This window comes from Etheostoma spectabile, chromosome 7, assembly GCF_008692095.1.
Source record: "Etheostoma spectabile isolate EspeVRDwgs_2016 chromosome 7, UIUC_Espe_1.0, whole genome shotgun sequence".
NCBI lineage: Eukaryota > Metazoa > Chordata > Actinopteri > Perciformes > Percidae > Etheostoma > Etheostoma spectabile.
The window spans coordinates 23,263,594-23,282,332 of record NC_045739.1 but is presented as its reverse complement, the minus strand read 5'-3'; the positions used below and the strand labels follow the sequence as shown (position 1 = coordinate 23,282,332).

Here is an 18,739-nt window from a genome sequence, read left to right as displayed (position 1 = left end):
TTAAAACACAAATTCAAAATTCGAAGAAAAAAACAAAGCAAAAAAAAAAAAAAAACCAACAGCAACAAAAGAAACAAGACAGCTATTGTAAGAAAAGAGTTCTTTTTGAAAAAGGAAACACCATGTACATATATTATACAATATCGTAAAATGAAAAATAATATTTACATTTGTAAATTCTTATTCAAATCTTCACACTGGCTAGTATTTGTCTATTAATATGGACCGTTATTGCTGCTTTTTTTCTGTCCATTTTTTTAGCAAAAAATGCTTCTTTCCTTTAGAAAACAAGACGCTGTGTCAAACTGCTTCGTTCCTTTTTAGCGCGGGAGAGCGAGGAGCCGATGTCGTTACCGCCTCTCGTTCCTTTTGTAGAAAACCGGGAGTAAAGTAAAGTACGCGTAGGCTATCGACTCGTCCGAGTGTAAAAACAACTACAAAATGTACCAATTTTTAGGTCTGCCAAAGGTCGCAGACGCAGCGTCGTTCTCCGAGCAACATCGATAACGTCAGGTGAGGAAGAAGGGCTTTTGACGTAATGCCCTCGTTATGATCCTCGCCAAACTGGGAATAAAACCGTCTTTATATACACCCCGAAGTGACAATTCACCGAAGCGAGATCTGCTATAAAAATTGTTTGAACATGCATATCATCGATTTCAAATGGAGGAAAAATAAAAGCACTCATTCAGCGAAAAAGCCTCAATTGTTCGCTACACAAAAAAAAAAAAAAAAGTTTGTAAACTGGTTGTTGTTGTTTTATAAGAATACTGATAAAAAAAAAAAAAAAAAAGAGCTGCTGAGCAAGAGATGGGGGCTTTTAATTTGAAAAACCTGCAAACAGGAAGTTGATGAGCCCCTGCAGCTTCATCATCCCTGTTCCTACTCTGGAAACCTTGAGCCCACGTCCAGGCACTTGAGGTTGTCCAGCATTGCATCGACATTATTTTCTTCTTCTTCTCTTTTTTTTTTTTTTTTTTTTTTGTCTGTTGTTTAGTTGTTGTGTTTTTTTTTGCAAATGTGAAGTTTTTTTTTCTTCTTCTTAAGAACAATATACTGTGTGTTGTGGTTTACCAATTCCTCTTCTAAATAAGACAAATTGCTTCATATTGCATAACACCATAAGAACTCTTACATGTACGGTATCAATGCCCAATAACTGACTATATGTATGGCAAACTCAAATTTCATGCATAAAGAAAGTATGAGTTTTCGATTGGGAAAAAAAAGTGAACATAACAGACGAGCAATAACAATTCAAAACAACGTCAACAACCCCAAAAAAAATAGCATTAACACAATGTACATTCGGATTGCATTGTACCCACTGTGTGAAGGCAGATTCGGGGCTTCTGCCTCTTTTTATTGTTATTTTTATATTTTTAATTTTTTTTTTCGAATAAAATCTCATTTTATTCGTTGAACGTGTGGCTTTTTGTTCACCTTACTGACGCATGCTGATGATGATGATGATGATGAGTTGTAACCGGCTGCTCAAGCGACATTTGTGTCATTTATATTACAAAAAAAAAAAAAAAAAAAAGAGAATAAAAAAATACGGAGAGTGCTTGGACTACAAACAAAAAAAAAAGCGATATCCAACAATCCCAGAATGCCTCAGCGAGCGACTGGGAGAGCTTTTTTTTTCTTTTCGTTTATTTACAAGACTTTGCCTTAAGGAAAACAACAGAACAACAGTATTTATTCGAGATGCATATAATCAAACAAAATGCTTACTGGGTTTATATGGTCGCAGTCGTGGGTATACGATGAAGTAACTCAAAGTAATATTTGAAGACAATAGTGGGAGTACAATGCATTATAACAGTATTTTGTTATGACAAAGTGCGATTCATTATTGTAAAGTCGAGAAAAACAACCAAAAAAACCAACATATATTTATATTTACATACCTTAATTTAATTAAAAATGAACATTTTGTGGGTTTTTTTTTTTTTTGCCAAAGGAGCCCAGTCCGACCCACTATCATGTCATAGACGATGGTTCTGATGGAGTAAAAAAAAAAAAAAAAAAAAAAACATGCCGGCTTTCATCGCTCCGAGTGTTTTACGAGAGCAGAAAACAAGGCCACGCTCTGGAGTAGTAGTTGTTTTTGTATCTTTACAAGACACAGACTTCAGGGTTGGAAGCCAAATGCTTCAAATGACATTTGGCAACCCCGAGTGGGACTCTGAGTGACGCTGACACTGTTGAAAAAAAAAAACAAGTGCTCGCTTAAAAAGGTGCCTTTTTAAATCCAGCATGTTTTTTTTTGTTTTTTTTTTAATCTAATTCCCAATCCAGGGTTTGAGCCACAGAGAGAGAACGTATCAATCTATTAGAAAGAAATGATTTCATCAAGAACAATGGGAGGAAAAGACGGCTCGCGTGAACTTTGAACTGGATGTTTTACCCCCCCCCACCCCACCCCCGCGCCTCGGTGGACTGCGATGGCTTCCTGAAAAACCGACAAAACCACGGTGGCACTGTGGAAAGTTCACTTGCTTGTTTTTGTTCATCTTCAGTATCTTTTTTTCATAGATTTTTGTTTTTTTCGTTTTTAAAACTTCGACAGCACAGAGGGAACCAGAGACACCGTCTCTCTAACACTTCGCTATGTAGTCTCTTAAATAGCTTAGAATGTCTTCAAAGTCCTGTATCTTCGTCACGGCGAGGGACGGTGGGCGGACGATACTTTTTACGGGGGGGGGGTTTGAGGGTCCGCCATTTGTTTTCCTGATGGGAGAAAACCCAGACACGGCCACAGTTTGTGCTTTGACGTCTGGTTTTTGTCTTTCATTTCATGGGATCCCTGTTTTTTGTTTGTTGTTGTTTTTTTTGTAGTTCTGTGAGTTTGGAAGGTGCGAGTCAGTGCTTGATTTAGAGAAACACCCGTTTCCTTGTTGAAGTATTGTACTTTGCTGTTTCCAGTCATTTTCCAAGGAAACCACTCACTTGACTTTTCATGGACATGCATACGAACGACGCTGCCCCCTCGGCTTTTCTTCCTCTTTCTTTCGTCTCTGGTCGGAGGGCGAGAGTCTTTTCTGGGTCTTCTGATGGACAGCGGTGCTCCGACACATCCGGGTGTGTTTATGGTCTGATTTGGGCAGAAGACATTGGGGATAGAGACATTTAAATCCCCCCCCCCCCCCCCCCCCCCATTGATTTGTATTGCAGACAGGTTTCCTCCTCCACGACTCCGTCTGATAGCAAACAAACTGAAACCTCCCTAAAAGCTGCTGTGTGCTGCTATTAACTTCCAACAATGTGAAGAACTCATAACTTAAGGTTTTATAAGCTGCCGACCCGAAAAACTGATTTTATTGAAGACAAAAGTGGATCCTGACGTGAGGAATCAGCAGAGACAATGGGGAGACTGTGGGATCCTGACGCTAAGCTAACGCTATGTCCGACGTTACGTGTGTTGCTCGACCTGTAAACATTTAGTTCGCCTAAACCGACATTTGAATATTTAACTTGGTAAGTAAATGTTTTTAGGTTCAACAGTAGGGATTTATATCGTTATATACTTAACTCACGATTCGATACACAATTTCAAGTTCTCCCAGTTGTTGTCAACAGAATGAAATGACTGAAAAATATCCCTTTATTTATATAAAACTGCGAAACAGCAGATGTGTCCCCTTTTTAAAATAAACACTACATGACAGAGGGGCATTTTACATTGACATTAAACGCAACACAAGCTTACGGAGCGTGACTCACACGCAATACTTAAGTCCCGTCCCTGTTATTTATCCAACAGCGGCAGTAGTCCCCTCTGTGTCTTTAGCTGCGGACTGTTGCACGTCCCGCTGTTGGAGTCCTCTCCAGTGAAGTACAGACACACTTTTTTAAGCATTTTACCCGCGTTTAAGCCAGCTAATGTTACGAGCTAACGGTGGGCCAACGTTACTTGCTGTGTGATGTTAGTAGTAATGTGTTGTTGTTGTTTTTTTTTATCTCAACCAGTTGGAATCTTTACACATTTAAATGGATTTTACCCGATTTACGATGCATATAAAAGGTTATGGGGTGTACACACTGTTGGTTGTGCGTCCCACCACACTGCAGCTTTTAGGCGTTCTTCTGGTGTTGGCTAGCAGATGGAACTGACAAGGAGGCGACTTCCCCCAAATACATGTCAATGGAGAGCGGAAAGCGATGGGCTCTGTCTCTATCGCGGCAATGTGTGGGGGGGGGGGGTTGAAGTGGGGTGGTGAAGTTGGCTGCTCTGTCAGTTGTCAGCGTGCGTGTCCCTGGGCGTCCCCTCCTTGTCACTGCTGGATTTGGGCCAGAGTTGCTGCTGTAGCTCCTTCACCACCCTCTCCAGGTGCTCCCTGGCATCCCGTTCCTGCAGCAGGTCGGCTCGGAGCTGCTCGCGGTCGGCCTCGGCGTGCTGCAGCTTCATCTGGAGGTCCTCGATCTGGGAAACACATGGCAGGAAGCAGATGTGACTACAGGGACAAAGAGTGATCTCCAACCACTGGTCTCGCTCTAAACAATGGAGCCGATGAACTGTGTACATGTACTGCTTATAGAGCGCTTTCATTCATACACGCCAACCTGTCATCCTGTCTCAGGAGTCCCAACTTATAGCCCATAACTACCCAGAATGCCCTCTCCACCATCTGTCCCATATGTAGGATTGGGCATTGAGAACTGATTACAAGTTGGAATCGCTTCAAACTATTTTTTTATTGGATTAGTTTGGAATTATTCTTTTTGTGAATGCGATCATCTGTTTAAATCACCAGGGCTTTCACAGATCACACACACAGATCGCCATTTTTTACCATTTAATTCACCAAACAACTAATCCATTAAGCCAGAAAATAATCGACAGATTAATGGACAATTACAAAAAATAATCTCTGTCTGAACATCAGAGGGGATGGGATCTACATTGGAGCATTTCTAATTTCTTTCTTCTTTGTCAATACATTGTTGAAGTTTCTTGGCCTGGTTTCCAAACTATTTAGGCTTTAACAAGATGGACTGCATGGCCAGGAATCGAACCACCAACCTTCCAGTTGGCCGGCAACCACTCTCCCACCTGAGCCACAGCCACCCAGTGGGAGCTATGACACCCAGTGTCAGTTTGTGATAAATGTAATTACCATGTGTTCCTCCAGCGCCACTATGCTTTTAAAGAGCTCATAAACATGTCGTCCTAATGACAGCTTTCTGAAGCTGACTGCAGTCTCTGCGGGGGGTGAGGGGGGTGGGGGGGGGTGGGGGGGTACGCAGACGCAGCTTGAGAGCATAACCTCCCTTCTGTTTTGTCTAATCTGCATTTCCCATGTTGCCTCAGGGAAGTCGACGTCTCTTCCTGTTTCCTTTGGGGGGGGGGGGGGGGGGGCTTATCCTACGTCTGTGCACTTGGGGCAACGCCCATTTTATTTTGACTGGGGAAGAGGAAATGTGTGTGTGTGTGTGTTTTCCCTCTCTCGCCTTCTCCTCTGCTGACCTTAACAGTGTTTGAGACAGTGAAACTCTGAAACACGCCAAGTACTCGGAGGGTACTCGGAGGGTACTTTGAGGGTACTCTGAGGGTACTGTGAGGGTACTCTGAGGGTACTGTGAGGGTACTCGGAGGGTACTTTGAGGGTACTCTGAGGGTACTGTGAGGGTACTCGGAGGATACTTTGAGGGTACTCGGAGGGTACTCTGAGGGTACTCGGAGGGTACTCTGAGGGTACTCGGAGGGTACTTTGAGCACACATTGGACTGTCATGAGTGTGAGTGTCTGTCTCCATGTCCCATGTTTCTCAACAGTATCATCAACAGATTGGTAAAATAAATATAGTCTGCACTATTTATCGTTACTCTGCACATCTTACTGTGGTGTGTGCAATATGCCATCTCATATTCATCTGTATATCAGTATGTATCTTCTCCCCACATGTAAATAATAACATGCACTATATGCCTTTTTTCATACTCGTATGTATGTTCATCTGTATATGTTAAAACAAGAAGTGTTCACGGTGTTCATATTACCGTTATTACTCTCTTCTTATCTATTTCTTCTTTTTTGTGTTTTTTTCTATATCATAATGTGTATTTTTGTTATTTTTTTGTTGCTGCATTGAGATGCTGTAACGAGTGAATTTCCCCATTGTGGGATCCATAAAGTTTATCTTATATGATCTTATGTTAAAAGATTTTATATGTATGCATATAGTATGTATCTATGTAGTTTTTTGTGTACTCTTCAGCATTCTGCTGTTTTTCTACTGATTTTGCTATTGTTTTTACCTTGTAAAGTGCCTTTGTGTACCTTTTAATGCGCTATATAAAATAAATGCATTCTTATCATTATACCGCAAACTTATGTATGTACGTGTGTGTATATATGTATACAGCCAATATGTAAATATAGTATATATATGTATACATGTGTGTGTGGGTGTGTGTTTTTATATATTTTCATTTCTCTCTTTTTTTCTGTTTAAAATGGAAAACTCAGTAAACACATTGCTCAAATATAAAAATTATACCTCAAACTTACCTCTGGACCTCAAAGTATTTTATGTACTGCATGTGTGTGTATATGTATGTATATAGCCAATATGTGTAAGTATATATTTATGTACTGCATATGTGTGTTTTTATATATTTTCTATTATTTTTATCTCTTTTTTCAAGTTTTTCTTTGTTTCCAATGGAAAACTGAATTAACACACTGTTCACATTTTCGTGGGCCGATTGTTGACACCCCGCCCGAACCCTTCCGACGCCGCGGCAACGTGCAGCGACCTCACCTGTGCCGAGTATTTGGCGCGGAGCCGACCGGCCTCGCAGCCTTTATCGCACACGCGGAGCTGCCGGGCCTGCTCCAGCTCGCGCTTCAGACGCACCCGCGACTCGTTGGCCTCCTTCATTTTCTTCTCGCTCTCGGCTCGCAGGCGCTCGATTTCCTTCCTGAGGTTCCGCTTCGCCTCCGTCGCCTCCCGCAGCTTCTCCTTCTTCGCCACCCGCAAGAACTCCAACTCCTGGGAACAAGGGATGGAACAAATCAGCATTCTGGGCTTTACACATGTACATTATTATGCCCTTTTTCTTTTATCATGCGTCCAGTATTGCTTACTCAACCCTGGTGATACCAGTGGATTTATCGGTCACGTGGCTGATGTTAGGGCTTGGACCATATGCTTTTGATACCAATTTGATCATTTCTGGATACATAGGTGGCGATTTGATCTGTAATACGATTCTAGAAGTACTGCGATTCAGTACGGTTGGAGTATTGCGACTTGATTTTACTTTCACCAAAACAAAAGTTGAATAATACACATCTAGAGATTAGATTTTAAAAATCCCGATACGTACACGGATTGATTTTTTTCCCCTCCACCCCTAGCTGTTGTACTCAGTTGACACCCGAGAGCCTTGCCTAGTTACAGCCGCCTGCAGTGTCACTGCCACTGTTTACATTGAGCCAGGTAAGGGTTAGGGCAAAGTGTGGGCTGACAGGTTTCCTTCCTCTGAATCACTGGAAGAAAGGGTGTTTGTGTGTGTGTGTGCGTGTGTGCGTGCATGCGTTCACAGCCTTCTCATGAGAACCTAGCAGGTGAGACAAACACGTCTGTTATCAGGCTTTGTTGGTTCCTTCACAAAGAGTGAAAAGAAACAATCCCCATCACACCCTTTACTCTGCTGACGGATCTCTTTCAACAGCATCAGGGTTAGTTCAGCTCCACACAGCAGGAATGCTTTACTGTGGGTTGGTTTAAAGTAACACCACTTCTAGTTAAGCTTGTAGGTTTGGGTTGGATGTGTGTGTGTGTGTGTGTGTGTGTGTGTGTGTGTGTGTGTGTGTGTGTGTGTGTGTGTGTGTGTGTGTGTGTTGCCTTTCCACAGTTCCTCTAAACATTGACGGAAAGTGAAAGTGGAGAGCAGTCAGGCTGGAATTGTTTTTTTCCGTCTTAGCTCAGGATGCATTTAGTGCTGCTCACCCACACAGGCTCCTCTGTCGGCATTTTTCTTGTTCTCAGTCCAAGACCAAAAATAAAAATGGAAGTCTGGCCTTTCCCTTTGCAGCAACATCCCCTCCCCATTGTTAACACTTGCCAACTCATGCTAAGCTTCGCTGACAGTGATAATGACTTCTAATCCACTTCTGCATTTTGATGCCTGAGCTCTAGTAATTTCCTCCGTGTGCCAACTTTGAAAACTTTCTGTCGCGTCTGATTTCAAGAACGTAGGGAGAAGCTTAAGGTTCCTATGAGTTACCACGGGCTGGGAAATCCCTTTCTCTCTGCCAACAGTGAGGCACCTTATGGCGCATTCACTGAAAAGAAATCACATTTTACATATGTTTAGCATATCAGTGTGAGAATTGAGACATTTAATCACCAGGGTTGTAGATCTAAACATTGACGGCTATCCAGTGATTTTAGGCTGTCATTATGGGCGCCTTTGTCATGGTTTGTATGAGTCTCCATCTTTAATTATTTGCCAAACAGACAATCACAACTTCTACACTGAGTTACACTGACACAATTAGGTAAAGCAGTTTGCTCTATGTTGCTATATGTGATGTGAAAATTGAAAATACATTCCCAATTGCTTTTAAGAAGTCTTTGGCAAAGCTGTTTTAAAAGACTTCTGGGGCAAATGCACGTCAAGCCTCGAGTCAATTAAAACTAATCTGAGTCACCAGGTTGAAAAAAACTGAAGTTACCCTTTAATCCACATGTAAGGATGTTCTCATTTGACAGGAGGAAAGATAGATTGTTTGAACCCTACCTGCTGGAGGCTGCGTTTGGCCTGCAGGGCTGATCCCAACTTCTCCTCCTGCTTCACCCTCATCTTAACAATCTCGTGCAGAAACTTCTCCTTTGACTCTTTGGAGTCCAGTCCGCTGTCCAGAGCCTGCCTCAGGCTCTCCAGCTCCGACTCCAGGCCCAGCTCTGAAGGGGCCGCGGGGGCCGCGGCGGGTGCGGCCGCAGGGGCCTCGGCCGACGTGACCGTGCACACGGGCCCCTTGGCGCCCGGCGAGCTCAAGTCCTTGGCTGAGCTGCTGGACGAGGTGAAAGATGGGGACGACAGGGAGGACAGGGACGAAGTGACTGTTCGGAGAGACCAGAGACACGACAGAAGGTGAGGTTTGTGGAAAAGCTGTTGACATGTTCTGGCGGTTGAATTTAGCAAAAGTCTTTCCTGTTGTCAAACCAGGGCTCATTTAGCTGTGTGTTCGAGTCCCGTAACAACCAATCTACACATATCTATTTGATGACATTGAGCTCTTTGCTTACATTCGTCGCGGCTCTCCACTTCGATCTCCACCTCGGAGTCCTTGTCGTCCTGAGGTGGTGGTGGTGGTGGGGGTGGTGGCGCCGGAGGCAGTAGCTTGCTGACAGCGGAGGACGGAGGACAGGGGTCCTCTGGAGCTGGAGCCAGGAGCTCCCCTGTGGCTCTCCTCTTGTGAGGCCTGGAGTTGGAGCTGGAGTTGGAGTTGGCGCCCTCGCCTGGGGGTTCACCCCCACTTGGATGGGAGGTGCTGGGTACAGACGGGGACATGGGACCCGCATTCCCCAGGGGCTGTGGTGTGAGGGCGACGTTAGGGGCCACAGCTTTCTCCAGGCTCTTGTAGTTGTAGAAGCTGAAATGACACCGGAGAAAATGTTTATGTACAATAACACACATCATTTTAGTCTCTTTGTGTCACTACACCCTGAGAAAGGCTCTAGCCCACAAGTGTTGGCGTGCTTTTAAATGTCTTGCCCAATGAATTAAACGCCTTTTATTTTCCGTAACCAACCCTGAGTGCCTGGATATGTTTTTTTATGACTTCTTGGGTCATGACTCTTCCTCCTCTCAGTATACATCAAGGTTACTTTCAAACAAGATAGGAATTCTGCATGCAGTAAACACAGCCAGTTCCATGTTGTATGGTGTGTTTTGAACTGCCGGTGCCAGCCAGGTTAGAGAAACATTCAAATAAAGTGCCGGCAGCTCTTTCCTCCCACTTAATGACAAACTGGGCGAGATTAGCTGTGATATGGTGCAGCCAGCGCTGGCTGCGCCATGCCAAGTGGGTGCCCACAGTATGAGTGTATGTCAAATGTGTGTGAATGGTGGAGTGTGGGAGGTTGTGGTATAGTCAGACTTGACCCCTCTGACACCTGCCCACCCAGACAAGTGAGAGAGCATGCTGGGAGCTTATCAGATCCAGCTGAACTTGCAGTAAAAGCTTCTGTTGGGCTTCATCAACACTGCACTTTTTTTTGTATTTTTTGGGGCTTTTCCCAGTGGAGAGACATGAAAGGGGGAGAGAGATGGGGGATGACACGCAGCAAAGGGCCGTAGGTTGGATTCAAACCCGGGCCGCTGCAGGGCTCCACCTACATGGGGCGAATGCTCTTACTGGGTGAGCCAGAGGCCGCCCCTAAGGGGCATTTTGAGACAAAAACAAGAGTTTTATCTCCGTCCATATTAATATGTCTGACGCTTATATATGACCATGCGCGTGCCGGTGTAAACAGGAAGCAGACTGTCTGACGTTGAAAAGCATGGATGTATAATTTCAAAATAGAGATAATAATTTGGAGAAAGAACAACGGCTAAAAGTGCGTGTTTTGTTCAAGTTATTACAGGGCCGACGACGAGATGGAACTGTTATTGAACGGTATGTAAGCCTGCCTCTCCGTTTGAGCCCGTCTAGACCACAACGCAACCACAGAGTTTTCAAACCAAAAAGGGGGCAGCAGTGTTTCCAAATTTCTCGCAGGAGTAGTGTGGACGGGAGGAATTAACTAAATATATTTGTTTTTAACTACAATATAGTAGTGTAGATGTAGCCTTAGAGCCAACATAATGCATTATTTGTTAAAGTCCTTTGGAGTTAGTTAAGGGCTGTTTGGTGAGAGTGGAACTGGTCGGAACTGGTTGTCCTGCGCTGTGCTGGGCTCACCTGTCTCTCAGCAGGGCCAGGGGGTGACTGGAGGGCTCCTTCTCCCCGGCCGAGATGTGGGGGGACCAGGGTCTGAAAGCTGAGGGCCTCTGCCTTGGCTGCAAGCCGTTAAGCCCCTGGAAAAAAAAGACAACGATAATACTTTAAATCACAAGTAGGGCTGCACAATTGCTTGCAATTTTATTCGAAATGGCAATATTTGTGAAAGCTAAACAGTGTGTCACAGTATTGTGTTGCTGCAGAGACATCCCAACCTACAAATTATATATATACAACAGACTAAAGCAATAACATCTTTGTTTTGGTACAGATCCTAGCATAAACCACTGATAGAAAAATGATAATTCCCTCAAAATGTTGTGAATCATATCAATCTCAGTCAAAATAATCGCAAATTAGATCTAATTTGCCTCATATCGCAGCCCTAGTTACTAAATAATAAATAGATTACATTTAGTAATGATACAGCCAGAGAGCTCAATAACCGTTGTATCGTTTGAAATGTTTGGATGCTGATGCCGATGTGATACCTGACTTTGACAAACATAAACCGAAAAATGTGTCATTCTACAAATTCAAATTCAAATACAGTCTAAACTTGACAGCCATTTTGATTTAAATCTGATCAAAGGATAAGTAAAAATTATTATTATGACTCTAATGAGACATTTGGGGCTTTACTTGTGGTTATAAATAGTCACTTATTATTGTTACTAAATGCTTAAGTTGCAGTAAATGCTGAGTCCTTTTCATGTAGACCAGTCAGTACGGCTGGGTGTCCTTCAAAAAATCTTTGATAACGGTACCGATACCAATACTGTGACTTTGATCTGAATCCAGGATATTCGGCTGAATATTGGCTTTTTGACAGAATTATTTTCCACCAAACCAAACCCTACACTTGCACTACGCGTGCTACGCTGGGCGGCGTAACGGCGCCGGCGTTGGTTACAGGGAGGTGTCTAGATCGGTGAACCGTTCAGTGCAGCAGGCTGTGAGAAAGTGAAAATGGAACTTATTTGGCAGTACTTTCGGTCAAAAGAAGGCGATTCAAGTCGAGCTACATGTTCAATTTGCAATGGCGATCTGCAATGTGGGGGCGAGGACCCTAAACAATACACAACATGGCCGCTGTTACAACATTTGCGTATGAATCATCCGAAACAATACGAGTTGTGCATGAAGGGAGCTACGGATAGCAGCCAAAACGCAGTAACTGCAGGCTGTGGACGCTGTGTCCTTCATTAATGTGTTAATGGACCGAGGATGGGCGTAGGAGTCGGTATTCAAAAATCTGGACAAATCTACTGCTGTGGACGCTGTGTACTTCATAAATGTGTTAACTGTGTTAATGGACCGAGGAAGGGAGTATTCAAATTCTGGATTCGGTGCATTCCTAGAGTTCCATACCGGTTCCTGAACGATACTTTATTCAATACCAATTTGATGTAAATCCATTGTAACAAAAAGAAAATTACACATTGCGGCACAAATGTTGTATATGTGAACTCTGTGTAACGTATACTTTCCCCTGCCTGCCTCTACGACGTGTTATCGGCTCACTGTTGCCGATGAGATTTGCTCCTTAAGTATTGAAATTTGCGCGAGGTATTTTTTTGCGATACTCGATCCTAAGGAAGGCGTATCGGTCGCTGCCTAAAAAGTATCACATTTGGTGCCCAGCACTACCAGCCCGTTGATTAAAAGGGTGTGAACATGTGACGGTAAGTAATCGTGCTACAGAGATTGATGTGTTATGTGACTGGAGCGGGGTCGGCATGAAGATTAATTGGCGAAGACATTCTAAGTATACCTCCATTTTAACCTTATCTCCGTAGCAGATTTTTTTTTAGGGAATATTGATCTTCACAGGGGACATCCATCATTATATTGGGGTTATATTTTGTTACACTGCTCTCTCAAACTTCGCTCCATCTCAGGAAGGCAATCTGCGGGGCTCGTGGCGTCTCCTGTTACCCCCTCCGTTAGCCAGGCTCGCCAAATCTATATTTAAGCGCTGCCCTCATCCCAAAACTTCTGTATGATATTACATGACATCTCGAACCCATGCATCATCATCATCATCATCGTATCTCCTCCCTGAGCGTAGCAACACCAACCTTAGTGGAGGCGGCCAGGGACTGTAGCCAGTCGTGCTGCTTCTCCTTGTCAGCCAGCAGGAACTGCGATGGGAAGTCTTCATGTTTGGGCTTTTTGATTGGGATGGGATCAGACGCCTGGGAAGAAAAGAAGGACATTTTGCTTTAAGTCTTAAAAAAAATGCAAGATAGTGACATTTGGCTGTATTTCCCTCAGGGGAGATTTAGCAATCCTCATTTTTTTTCTCACAAAGACATTGTGTACTTTCAGTTGCTTTTAGTAGTCTGCTAACATACAACAAAATGCTTGTTGAATTGAAAACAAATGTTTCCAACATTTTTTGACTTAACAAATTGAACTGAAGATTGAATTGAACATGAAAGCCAGCACTAATACAATATATAGTACAGTAGTTTTTTTCCCCCTTGATGTGCACAGGATGTCAACTTGGCAGCTGGCTAAGGGCTGTCACACTATAATGTCAGTGAACTGAGAATGCACCCAATAGTGCCAGACAGACCAATAACGTACGTGTGTGTGTGTGTGTGTGTGTGTGTGTGTGTGGTGTGTGTGGTGTGTGTGTGTGTGTGTGTGTGTGTGTGTGAGATAGCTGGTAGCGCGAGTGTGTTTACAATCCAATACAGCTAGGTGTGTTTGCTCATGGGCAACCAACGGAGAAGGCTAGAGGTGACTAGGGCAGTGTGTACTCGCGTGTCCGAGCGTGTGTGCATGTGTGTGTGTGTGTGTGTGTGTGTGTGTGTGTGTGTGTGTGTGTGTGCGTGTGTGTGTGTGTGTGTGCGTGCCTCTTTCTCCCTCTGTCTATCACACACTGATACAACCATGCAGACAAACAAGAAAGGGTTTGTTTCTCTTCCTCCGTTAGGCTGGCTTTCGTGGCTATGACCTCAACTTCTCCAAGCTGTGGCTGTCACTAGCTGCCACACACACACACACACACACACACACACACACACACACACACATAGACACACACACGTGCACAGTTGCCCATACACATAGACCCATTTCCATGTTTTGTAAAATAAAAATTAACTATATTTTATATTAAAAAAAACAATACCTCTTGCTTATAACTGGATTTTAAAAACTAGAGTAGGTCTACCTTCTTTCCAGGGATTTCAATTCTTGAAACTTTTAGATTTTATGATCTTGCGGATACATTCAAAAAAGAATATAACACAAATGTGAAATTTTAAATTAAGGTATAAGGTAGGACATTTGCATTGAATGGACATGCAAAAAAAAACAAATAAATTGCTAGTAGAGATTTGGCTAGTAGAGAGAGAGTTGAGGATAGCTCCACGATGCTAACAGATAGCGTCATCCATGTTTTTCACCCTCTCTCTGTGTGTACAGGTTTAAGTAGAGCTCACACATGTGCTGCAGAGCCGGCTCTGTCAAACCTACAATAACTGTCACACGGTTCTCCCCCTCCATGGTGTCAACAGGTGGTCATTTGTAAAGGGATTAGATCCTCTCTCACTATCTCTCCCCCATGCTGGCAGCGGGTCACGCTACGCCACGTGTGTGTAATCAAAGCTGCTCTCGCAGGAAAAGTAGCGTGGCTAGACGAAGGAAATACCGCTGGGGTCTGCTGATGGGACAGCTGTCCTCGGTCCACCACGTCCGCGGCCCTGATGTACAACTCCAGGACTTTCAATAACTTTCTGTAACGGGGTCAGAGCTCTTCCATGACGTACTTTTCTGCAGGGCCTGATAGCGCGCCTCACACATTTTCCTGACGTGAGAGGAAACTATTTCTCTGACGCTCGATCTCAGAGGAACACCTTTTTTTTTTGGGTCTCTTCGAAGAGGCCCTTCAAATGTGGAGGTGACATTCATGGATTTCTAGATGTTTCATCTTGAGGATCTCTCAGTCTATCGAATAGTTGTTCCCATATTTCAGTCTGGACCGAGTGACTGATGGGGCCATTACAGCTGGTATGATAATAAAGTGAAAACAATGACTAAGTGGGTGCAGGCAAATATTAAAACTGCTAGCACTCCTGGTTAGTTAACATTACATTTCTTTACGGGAATACAACTTTTAAGCAGGAAAAGACAACACTTCAGTCATATCATGATATTACCATTAGACTAGATAATATCTAGCCTCATATGTCAATGTTGATATAATACTGAGAGCAAGGTTTTCAAGAAATCCGAACCCAAGACACCAAAAAAAAAGACCCTAAATTACATTTATCTGATTTCACTTTCACACAGTGCATAACCATTGTTGTCATGGTGTTCTCCACTGAAATACCTGCCAAGGTAGCCAAAAGGGTGAAAACATTAGCAAAAGGTGTGCGCAATTGGTTTCTTTTTAGTGCCCAGTCCATTTTGAGAATATAAAGCCTTTCTTTGTAACAAGAGGATATATTTTAATTGTTGTATCTAGTAAAAAGAAGGAAAAAAGACGGAAGAAGGAGTCCTGACTGTGGCTGGTAGGTTTGTGGGTTATCTAGAGATGAAGAGATATGTCCTACATATCAGGACAGCAAACCAGGGCTGGAGGCAAGAGGCTAGCGCCTGCCGTTCAGTCCACACACACACACACACACACACACACACACACACACACACACACACACACACACACACACACACACACACACACACACACACACACACACACACACACACACACACACACACACACACACACACAGGGCTGCCTCTGGGCAAAGTCTCTGTGCCACGTGCCAGCCCTCGTCTCGTGGATTGCCGGTTGCCAACACCGCGGCTTTCCACCAGGGCGAGATCCGGCCGCCGGTAATCTTGGCTGGAGGAAGAGCGTCGGGGGTCAACAATTGGCAGCTGACCTCATGGGGCTCAGCTGTGGGGGCGGAGATGGTGAAATCTGCATGTCTAGATTACTGAACAGTGGGCCTGTGAGACATGAGGGCGAACAGACAGCCGCGGTGGGAAATCCTATTTTATAAAGAGCGGCTTGGTGATGTCAGCGCCACCGGTTCCCAGGGGCCCTTGGGCCGGTTTTCAGGTGAGCCGGGGCAAAACGGAGGAGGGCTGTAATTTCACTATAATTGGATTCACTTGGAATGATCCCATTAGAGTGCATGATATCTTCCTATGTGGATCCCTGGGTTTAAACATTAACAAACGGGGGGTCTGTGGCTGGAGGTGTGGGACATGCAAACGTGAGAGAGACACACACACACACACAAACACACACACACACACACACACACACACACACACACACACAGAGAGAAAGAGACCCTGACTCCTAGGGTAGTGACACACTTTTATTGGAAACTTTACGGTGCCCTCCTGATAAGCCAACAATTTACAGCAGGGCTGCTGCTAATGATACAGCTGTGCTGAGTGCAAAGACGCACACAAATACCTGTGTGTGTGTGTGTGTATGTGTGCATAAACATTCATGCACTTTGCAGCCTGCACCCTTTATGGTCTGGTGTGGATTACACAGCATAGACAGGATGTCACACCTCTAAAATAAGGCTTCCCGATTACTGAGCAGTGTGTTAGACGTGCCCGGACTGAACCGTCTATATGTCTTCCGATCCAACACATCACATCGAGGACAGTTCATATCTACGCTCTGGCATAACACCGGTATCTGGGCGATGACAATCGCCTTTTTATTAACACTCAGATCTGGCCCCTTTCCTTAAAAGTCTGATATTTATAAATTGTCATTTTCTGTGTTTCCAGTGAAAAGCCGTGCTCCGTGGTCTAAGAGCTAGCGTTTTCTGCACAATATTAACCAAGCAATGGCACCAAGAATCAATATTGGACATTTGAAGCCAAATCAGTCAAATGCTAATTTACAGCCCCTTACTTCACACATGGCGGATAGGAATAGCCGCTGCATGAGAAACTCACAAAGCCTCAAGTCATGGGAAAGCATATGTGGAAATAGTGAGAGTGGCAGGCCCGTCTCAGCTGCCAAAGGGGGGGGCCCCATGCAGGGGCTCATGTGTGAGCATGTGTCTGGACGAGTGTATATGGGTGTACATGTCTGTTCGCATGGCTGTGGGGGTTGTGTGCATGCACGTGTGTGTGTGTGTGTGTGTGTGTGTGTGTGTGTGTGTGTGTGTGTGTGTGTGTGAGCGGCAGAGACAGGATGGGTGGGGTGATAACAGTCTTCTCGGTAGAAGACTGTCTGTGCCTTCTGAAAGCCTCGGTTCAAGAACACTTCCTCTGTCTGCAGGCCATTGATGTTTGTCACAGTGAGACAAAATACTACTTTTTTGGAGCAATGTAAAGTAAAGGGTATAAGCGAAACCATATTTGGTGCTCTTAATCAGTCTTTTTGAAAGCGTCTCTGTGTCTCAGTGCTCTAATGACTCTTTAGTGGACGATTATGGAGTGAAAACAATGCCTACAACATTACATAGATCATGAATTTATAACTAAATTTAACACGCCAAGGACATTGAAATGAAAGTGCATGAGACCACAGAGCCCTAATTCAAGAGATATTTCCATAAGTCTCTGCAGATACAGCACATGCAGTTTAGAAGAAAACTAAATAACTGTTAAAAAAGGACACTGGGGAGGAGAAATTTCTAGAAGTGACTTTCACTGTGTTGACCTCTAGGCAGTTAAATAATACGCTCCCTCGCCGAGCTGCGGGCGTTCTGAAATGCTCCCAAAGACTAATGCAATACGAAATGCTCCAAAATCAGTGGTGCGCTTTGGGCGACACACGGATGTACCTTTTTTTAACCCTTGTGTTGTCCTCTTGGGTTAAAAGAGGGACAAAAAATTGACATTTTCAGACTTTTTCAGACTTTTTATTTTATTTTTCAAAAACACCACCTTACTACCACTAGCTTTACACTACTTTTAAAAAAATTCATGGTCAATAACCCTCATTTATATAGAATTATACCTAATATTTGAGTTGAAAAAGCAGAAAATTATGAATTATTTTGACTAATACTTAAGATTAGAAGAACGTACAAATGAGTTTTGTCAGGAATGAAAGTGATCAGTTGTAGTTACAAAAAGCATTGTGTGGAATCCAATCCATTTTTTGTGGTAATTTGGTTAAAAACAAACCCATATTTCAGATATAGACATTTTTTTTGACATTCAAATTTGACCCGAGGACGACAGGAGGGTTACTAAATCAAACGGGTTGTTTCTGTTCGCGTGTAAACTGACACAGCAGAGCCACACCGGGCTAGAAATGAGTCAGGACAGAGTTCACGAAGAGTTGTGTACAGCTGATGAAACAGAGGTGTAGATTTCTGTCGGACACCCCCCCAATAAGACCTCTGACCAACATATCCACACTGAATTCCTGTTTCAAGTTCTCCATAATTAGAGTAACAAGCAGGCAAGTAAGCAACACATTTGGAGGAAAAGGTTGTTGTTGTTGTTTGACTCTGCTGGAAAGATGCCAGAAAAGGGGGGTGGGGGGGGCGGCTGTGAGGGAGCTCACAGTTTCCGGAAAGACTGTCCTCTGAAACACTTGATCCCAGGACACGCCAGCTGAGGTTCAACTCGCCTTAGCCGACACTCTGTGGTGTTGACAATAGGATATTGCCCCAAAAAATGAAGGCCACCAAATTGTACTGGCTCTGCATAAAGCCGCAAGTGACACAATTCGTTTCTTGACACAATCTGTCATTTCCATCTATCCCCGCCTGCTCGTTTCATTTTCAGCCACACCCTCCTCTCGCTGTCTATCCACAACCC

At 43.8% G+C, this 18,739-nt stretch overlaps 1 protein-coding gene across 1 annotated transcript in view; it reads right to left on the bottom strand.

Annotated features, from left to right (window-relative positions):
- Positions 1 to 323: 323 nt before the first annotated feature.
- The window catches only part of LOC116692468 (ski oncogene), an 89,383-nt gene continuing 70,967 nt past the window's right edge, over positions 324 to 18,739 (bottom strand). The window contains exons 2-7 of the mRNA XM_032520789.1: positions 13,045 to 13,161; positions 10,925 to 11,040; positions 9,267 to 9,613; positions 8,758 to 9,080; positions 6,771 to 7,001; positions 324 to 4,429 (exon numbers count right to left, since the gene is read on the bottom strand). Coding sequence (XP_032376680.1) covers positions 4,241 to 4,429; positions 6,771 to 7,001; positions 8,758 to 9,080; positions 9,267 to 9,613; positions 10,925 to 11,040; positions 13,045 to 13,161 — 1,323 coding nt within the window. The 3' untranslated portion in view covers positions 324 to 4,240. The remainder of the gene's footprint in view (positions 4,430 to 6,770; positions 7,002 to 8,757; positions 9,081 to 9,266; positions 9,614 to 10,924; positions 11,041 to 13,044; positions 13,162 to 18,739) is intronic.